This window comes from Olea europaea, chromosome 7 (genome assembly GCF_002742605.1).
Source record: "Olea europaea var. sylvestris chromosome 7, O_europaea_v1, whole genome shotgun sequence".
In the NCBI taxonomy this organism is placed as follows: domain Eukaryota; kingdom Viridiplantae; phylum Streptophyta; class Magnoliopsida; order Lamiales; family Oleaceae; genus Olea; species Olea europaea.
Genome location: NC_036243.1, coordinates 15099590 through 15108323, shown reverse-complemented (window position 1 = coordinate 15108323; position 8734 = coordinate 15099590). Strand labels below are relative to the sequence as shown.

At 35.5% G+C, this 8734-nt stretch overlaps 1 protein-coding gene across 1 annotated transcript; it reads left to right on the top strand.

Moving 5' to 3' along the window:
• Window positions 1-3318: 3318 nt before the first annotated feature.
• On the top strand, window positions 3319-7558 carry LOC111397129 (polygalacturonase inhibitor 1-like). The gene is made up of 5 exons (XM_023023882.1): window positions 3319-3355; window positions 3475-3546; window positions 3642-3713; window positions 6949-7017; window positions 7328-7558. Exons 2-5 carry the CDS (start codon window positions 3527-3529, stop codon window positions 7395-7397), a joined length of 231 nt encoding a protein of 76 aa, XP_022879650.1. The 5' UTR covers window positions 3319-3355; window positions 3475-3526; the 3' UTR covers window positions 7398-7558.
• The last annotated feature ends 1176 nt before the right edge of the window (window positions 7559-8734 follow it).

Here is an 8734-nt window from a genome sequence, read left to right as displayed (position 1 = left end):
TCGGTTCAGTTCGATTAATAACCCCGAAAATAAATTATTTTATATAGGTCCATCCGTCAAATTGATATAAAACAATTTATGAAAAGAGAGCCAATGAAAATAAAAACACAATATTTCAAACAAAAATGCAAACATTATCCCAAATTCTAATTGCAAAATACAAATTTAACAAACAATATTATGAATATAACAATACTAAACTTTTCATTCATTCTTGATTCTTGTGCATTGTAGTTATTTGATTCATGCTCAATAATTCAAAAGCTTCAACCTTAAATCGTATTCAATCTTCATTCTTTCTCACAACTTTTATTAGCATAGGTCAGCACTCAAAATTGATTCCTATATAGTGAATAAGAAATATAAGTAGAGAATACAACGATACTACCTAATCCAGAATGGATTTAACTAAGATTTAAATAAAAAAATGTACATCTTTGTCAACTTCCTCCTCAGTAAACCTTGTCATTCCTAATAAAAGAATGATTTTTTAAGTGGGTAATCAGTTCCACTGCATAAATACCATACCTGCACTGCCACAAACCGATTCATTAAGATCAAATACCACATCCGTCCTATTACACCATCGGTTCGGTTTTTTCGCCTCATTCAGTTCAGTTAACCGCAATTTTCAATTTTAATGGTTCAAATTGCCATCTCCTCTGAGAAGATCCACAAGAATTAAAAAACCCCTTCTTATCTTCAGCAATATTATTGTCATTTGGCTCAAAACTCTCTTACCAGATCTGATCAGTCCATAAGTAAAGTCCTTTCAAGCTTAAGCTCCAGCTGTGATATCCAAATTATCTTGCTTATGACAGGCTCTCATCTTCCCATCGAGCATATGTTTTTACTATCACAAATATGACTGAGCCTCAGTCTTTTGATCAAGCTGTCAAGGACCCTAACTGGTGTGAAGCAATAACTAAGGAAATTAAGGCACTTGAGGATAAACACACATGGACGATCACTAGTTTGCCTCATGGAAAAATTCCTATTGACTATAAATGGGTATTCAAAGTAAAATTGAAAGCTGATGGGTCCCTGGAAAGGTATAAAGCCAGATTAGTGGCTAAAGGCTATACTCAAAAGGAAGGTTTTGATTATCTCGAAACTTTTTCTCTTATGGCGAAGCTTACATCTGTGAGAGTTTTATTGGCTATAGCTGCTGCTATGGATTGGAATATCTTACAATTGGATGTCAACAATGTTTTTTTACACGGTGATTTGAATGAGAAAATATACATGAAAATTTGGCAAAGGGCACAATATGGTATGCTGGCTCAACAAGTCTTTATACAGCTTAAAAAAAGCCTCAAGGCAATGGTTCACTAAGTTCTCAGATTTTCCACTCTTTACCAGAAATAGAAATGGCTCTTTTGCTGCTCTTCTAATATATGTGGATGACATTGTCTTGACAGGAAATGATTTGCAAGGCATGAATGATTTGAAGGCTTCTCTTGATATGAAATTCAAGATAAAGGATCTAGGAGCATTGAAATATATCCTAGGACTGGAGGTGACTCGGTATAAGAAAGGAATTTCTTTGTGCCAAAAAATATTTGCCATAGACATTTTAGAAGATGCTGGCTTCAGTAGTGCTAAACCGGCAAACACACCAACGGAGCTGAACATTAAACTGGACAAAGAGAGTGGAGAATTATTGAATGATGCATCAATCTACAAGAGGCTGGTGGGACGATTATTATACTTAACCATTACTAGGCCTGATTTGAGTTATGTGGTTCAAGTGTTAAGTCAGTTTATAAACCAACCAAGGGAACCTCATTTGAATGCAGCTTATAGGGTATTGAGATATATCAAGAGCATGACAGGACAGAGGATTTTCTTCCCTAAAGAAAATGACTTATGATTGAAGATCTTTTCATATTCAGATTGGCAAGTTGCCCTGATTTAAGGAGGTCAATAACTAGATATTGTTCCTTTTCAGGAAATGCTTTAATATCCTAGAAGTCTAAGAAGCAAAGTACAGTTTCCAAATCTTCAGCAGAAGCTGAATACCGTGCTATGGCATTTGCTACATGCGAAGTTCAATGGCTTTTATACCTACTAGCTGACTTGGGAATCAAACATGAGAAGTCTGCATTGTTATATTGTGATAATCAAGCTGCATTACACATTGCTGTCAACCCTATATTTCATGAGATAATAAAACATATCGAACGAGATTGTCACTTAGTAAGGGACAAGATTAAGGCTGGAATTTTACACACCATGCATGTCTCTTTAGGTAATCAACTAGCAGATATTATGACAAAACCAGTGGGAGCATCTCTATTTCATTCTCTACTGCGCAAGATGAATATGTGCAACATATACACTCCACCTTGAAGGGGGCTATTGAGATTACCAGAAGAAGCTGACGTGAAAGTGAGCTGAAGAATTAGTCAGATTAGTTGAAATTTTCAGTTAGTGTGCAGCTGTAAACAACTGTAATTAGTGCTGTATTTTCCATTCATATTTAAGAACCACATGACGTACAATTAGCGTGACTTTTATCTTCAATACACAGAAACTTTCCTATTCATTTTTGCTCCTTACTTTCTCTAAGAAGTAAGTTCTAAAAGCTACTGGGTTAATCTCAAGACTGCCCAGCACAGGCAGCGTATCTACGCCAACCAAGCAAACTAGTGTAGGTGGGCAACATGGCAGCACACCTGCGCCAACTAGGAAGCACAGGAGCACTTCCATGTTGCCCACCTACACTAGTTTACTTTGCAAACTGGCTCAAGTTTTTGTCCATTCCTACGTCTCTCGTTCTTGTCCCATCTTGATCAAGTACTTTTTGAATTGTATTTCCTTGATTTAATTTACCAATGTCTAAATGGCATTCTTTTGAAAATTACTCCAACAAAAGGTTAGAGACAGTGGCTGTAATTTACCCATTTATGTAAGTTTAACTTGTCTTTTTGGTCAATGCAGCTATCTATATGATAACAATCTCACTAGTGAGTTGCCGATTGAATTAAATAATCTAAAAATGTTGATAGTTCTGTAAGTATTTTACCACACATTTCTCAAAGTATAAAGTTTTTTAATCTAGAAAAGTGCAAACAGTTTTCTGCTATTTTAATGATAACATGTCTTTCGGGGCCAATGCAGTTGGCTAATCAGTAACAACTTCACTGGAAAATTACCTAATTTTCAGAGCTGGACAAACCTTAAGAGCTTGTAAGTCCTTTCCTGAATGAGCATTTTCCGAACTGCAATATTTACAGTTGCGACTTTTGTTTACGTGACATTATTAATTTATTTTCAACAGAGTGATAAAAGGCAATGGTTTTGAAGGACCCATACTTCCTAGTATTTCCATCTTAAAAAATTTAAGGGAACTGTGAGTTGAAACCTATTCAGTCAGATTTCAGTTTGTCAATACTTCAGTAACAATTTTATGTTCATTTACTATACATTGATGGTGAAGATGACAACTGATGTAATGTGATATCTCTGCAGAATTATTAGTGACTTGAATGGAGGTGCTTCAGAGTTCCCACTGCTAAAAGACATGAGAAACCTTACGTATTTGTGAGTAAATGTCACTAAATCAATAAAGAACTTAGAAGATTGTGATAATTTCTTTTAGAACCATATTATTTTATACATATGTTGCGTGCTAGCTGGACGTTAAGTAGCTGTAACATAACTGGAAGCATTCCTAATTACCTTACAGGCATTGGATCATTGAAGGCTATCTAAGTACTGATTCTAGTAGTAGTACCTCTTTTCTTCTTTTTACAATTACACTCCACATCATAATTGTTTCAATATTCTCGTGACTAAATGCCAACTCTATGAGTTACTTAAAAAGAATATACCTAGCAGCTCGCAGTCCTGGACTCCCTCTGGCATTTTAGTTGTTTTCTTTTCACATTTAGATGAGCTAATTTTTCATGAGATTTAAAGTTAAAGAATTGTATAAACTTTTAACACAACCACAGTTCTTATTTCCTCTTCTTTCATTCTAGAAATAACCATTTATTTGGGAGGCATTGGAAATTTCTGTCAGTGGAATATAAGGAAAGCTCATATATAAGGGAAGCCACCGTATTTAATAAGTTACCATTAATGGATAATTGTAAATGATAGCTAGAATATTTAGTTTTTATATATTTCAATATAACGAGAGAACCTCTTATATTGAGGGGCTTATTGATTATGATTGAGTATATTCGAATATCATATGGATTAGAACTCAATTCATCCTCAAGTGATTTCTCTATTCTTTCTCTCTAATTGCATCATCGACAATCGTCTCAACAGTGGCTGAAGGTAGAACAGCCAAAGCAATAGTGACCTGAAGATTGGGAGAGAGCACTTAACCCTAAGAAATATTTAGTTTAATTGTTTAGCACAGAAGAAATATGTTTTGCCGCTCCTATTGATACTCAGGCGTTCACAGTGAGGTAAAAGATGAATTGTGTGCTCACCACCAAACTAAGTTAAGTACTTCACCAAAGCAGTGAAGCAATTAATCTGCGAAGAGTTTCAAGCGATACAGAGAGAAAATTTAATTGGAAGAGAAAGGTTAGGACAAGTTTGCCCCCACTGCTGTGGACCCTATCCATATTCCTTGTGTTCGATCATGTAAATTGCTATGAACTGAACAGAACCAAGCATACTTGCTGCCGTTGCTGACATGTAAAGCATCGCCTCCAATCTGTCATAGGTAGTGGGATTTCAGGAACAATTGATTCTAGAAAAAATGGAAATTTCAGTCACCATTTTCGAGTCCAGTAGTCCACTAGACGACCCAGGGGCCGGATCTCTCAACGCAGAGAAATTGCTGAAGATGAGAGAGAGCTATTATTCGACCATGGAGCACCATATTGCTCGTTGAATGCTAGCAATTCTGAGGTGTAGAGGCTCGTCAATAATTGGGAATTCTGAGGTGGAGCACCAGCCAACATATCTTTATCATGAGAAGCAGAGAGAATTCTTATTGGAATTTGATTTTTATCCTAGACCCCATTACTTTTCTACAATCCTTTACACACCATCTCACACACAATCACACTTCTGTGAATGCAACTATGTTAATTTGTGCCTCCCAGAGCACATTCAAGTTGGCGGAACAATCACATTGGGGGGCTCTGGAACCAAGTGTGGGGAGTTCGATTCCTGGTTGGAGCAGCCAAGTGATGTAATAACCAGAGGAAGGGTTGGAGCAGCTTGGTGATGTAATAACCATGGAGGAGGGTCCCTTTGGGGAAGGAGTAAAAGCTATGTGGGAACCTGGGAACCAACAAGGGCACAACCTGCGATTTACCTCCACTAGTCACTGAGGGGCCGGGGGCTAGAAGTCCAGGATTTAGTCCGACTAAGCTGGGACACCTGGGTTATCAAAAAAAAAAAAAACTATGTTAATTTGCACATAAAATGCGTATCAGTTCAATCCAAGACTGTCAGATTAAAGAGAGGAAGTGTTACTATTGAGAGTAAAATTAATGGATTTTTGGCAGAGATCTGAAGATTCTTAAGCGAATGGGATAAAAAAAGACACTGAGTCATGGATTTGTAGGTGGGCCTGCTGCTTTATTGGTTTGGGCGTCATTATTATTTGATGAATGGGTTAGGTTTTGAAGACTTTAATGGATGATTATGGGCCTCAACAATTTTGAATAAGCAGTATTTTATTCTAGGCTTTGTAAATAGGTTAGGGATTTGATGAAAGTAGGCTTGGCTTTTGGACATGAGTGTATAACTTGATTAAAAATGGGCTAGGTAGTTATGGGTTGTGAGCAAATGGACTATAAATTGTGGTTTCTCTTTGTGGGCGACATGGATGTGGCTTGATTTGCTTCCAATAAGGAGCTTGGCAATCATATTGATGGGTCATTAGGATGAGAGAGACATGGGTGGAGCTTTAGTTGCTTGGGTGACGAGCAAGAATTTTGGGTTCTCAGATCATCTTTGTTTTTTTTTTTTTTTTTTTTTTTTGGGGGCGTTTTTTTTTTTTTTTTTTTTTTTTTTTTTTTTTTGTGCAGGCTGTTTTCTGATATTTCTTCCTACTATAGCGTCCTGGTCAGCGATATATTACTAGATTTTTGGCCGGTATATTGGCCATTAGAGATTTTGATGGAATACTAATTATGTGTTTGACTGAGTTCTCCCGATCTCATTGTGTGATCGGTACACTTCATGAATTTCTTTTTGAAATTCTTCTTGGGCTGTGAACTCTCTAGAGTGGTTTTGGAATATTCTTGAGGTAGTTTTTGGATGTTTCTGTACTATTTATTGTTCTTGCTCTCTCATTGTCACAATGTTCCGTAGATGATTACTTTGATTTGGATATCTTTTTCGTGGGCATGAGCATTGTCGCCACCATCAACTTATGATTGCAAATTAATAAGCATCAATTTGAGATTTGAGAGGGGATGTTAGTGAAATATAAGGACTACCATATTTAATAAGTTACCATTAATGAATAATTATAATTGATAGCTACCATATTTATTTGTGATTTTAATTTTATACACTAAGAGAACATCTCACATTGAAGGACATCGAGTATTATTGATTATCATTGAGTATATTTGACACTTATATTGTTACTTGTTGAAGATAGTGACCAAAAACACGAATTTGTTGCACAAAAACCTACTCCTTGTAATAAAATATGTACTTCTGGTGGAGACCTGGCTATGGAAAAATATGGAGGACGTACCATGTGCATTTTCAGATTGTGAAGTTTCGTACCATCCAAGAGCTTGCCACATTAGTTTTTCCCAATCTACATTAGAAAATCCTGTAATTTTTGTATGTTTTCCTATGCTTCCATTGCTTTTGTGCCCATCTTTTTTCTTTCTTTCTGGATATCGTACAAAATTTAGGTTTACTTTTCTATGTTAAGATAACTATGCACTGCCATATTGTTAAGCTGAGAAAATATGCGTTTGGTCGTAAGATGTTCGTGTGGTGTATTCACAGAGATCTGAGCTTTAACAACTTAAAAGGAGAGGTTCCAGATTTTGATCGCCTACCAAGTCTAACGAACTTGTAAGTGAATTAGTATGATATTATTCAATTGATTTGTACAAAAGCTTTGCTCTGTTATTCACCTGTCATTGAAGCGTGATAATGGAAGACTTTGTTCATGTTCATATCCTAAATCCTACTTTTTATTTCCAAAACAAGTAATAAGGACCACTGTAACCAAACTTAAGGATGTCCAGTTCATATTCAATCCTTAGTGTTCAAGTGGCATTCATATACTCTACTAGGCCATACTTCTGTTCTTTCATGATGTTCTATCCTGTAATCTAAATGTCTAATTTTGATTTCATTTGGATTTTATGTTTGTGATTAGGTTTCTGACTAGTAACTTTCTCAGTGGGCAAATTCCAAAGTGGATCCAAAGCATAAGTGAAGAACTGTAAGTTCACTTGTATATTTCTTATTATTTAACGTCTATAAAATTATCTATGTGATTTAATAGTAGCATTGTCCATCATAAATGACGATGTCCTCAAATTTATACAGAAATGGAATTTTCCCATTTCTCTCAGGACCTCTATTGACATCTTTATATCTAGACATACAATTGTTGTTCAAGCTCACCTTAAGATACAGGACTAGTCTCATAAGTTCGAAAACAATCTCATTTTTACTTTAGTTACTACATACTGGTGGACATCTCTCACTATGTAATTTATGGGTTCTTTTCTTTCATTAATTTTAGAGGATTGAAATAAGTTCTTAAAGAGATATTAAATGCATTTGCAGCCACGTAGATCTTTCTTACAATAACTTCAATGAGACTTCTGATCCATCAATTTTGCAGGAACAATATGTAAGCCCCAATTTTTCTTCGTATGCTTTCTTTCTGTATGTTTTTCATAGCTTCAATTTGTTTTTTCCCTTTCTTTCTGCGTCAGAAACTTGTTCAGAAGCTTTAGTGGAGAAAACAGTTTTTAAGTTGCTTCTTATGTAGATAAGATTATTGTAATCTAAACATAACTTTGTATATCATATTATTCATTCTGCTCCCTTGCCATATGACTTGATACAGAGAACATAGGAAGTGCCTCACTCCTTGTTCAAAGGGTAAGTACTTCATTTTACAAGCTCAGTCTTGATTGTTTACTCGAATCTCATCATCCAAGCGTAGTATACCATCAAGTTTGCAATATCATTTTTTGTACTCAAGTTGAAAACTAAAAACAAAAAGAATACAGTAGTAATGTAATATATCATATATAGTTATAGCACTTTTGTCTGTTTTACACTCAAGAGCATATTCTACAATTTAGAGTGTTGGATTTTGACACTCAATGAATTTAGGGCTACAATGTAAACATCGGATTCAATTTCATAAGCATTGGTCAATGAGTGAATTATTATCAACAATCAAGTCCAAAGGCTTGATCCGAAAACAACATGGACAATTGGAAGTAGCTTAAAAATTAATGCTACTCACGATCTATATATATTATCTACTGAATAGCTTTGAATCTTGACCTATTTAACCCTTTATTGGGACAACTAAAGCCTAACATAACCCTATATATATGTTACTTTTTACTGTAGCCATTAGTATATGATTTGTGTATGAAAAAGAGGAAAAACATGGCTGCTTCTTCATGTAAAATCGGCTCCCATAGAGAGAGAAAATCGGTGCCTTCATCTTGTGTATTTTGGTCCCTTTTCTTGCTTTTTTCCATCATTTTTCCCATGCCTTTGTGGCCTACAAATCATCACCATTATCTTGTCATTT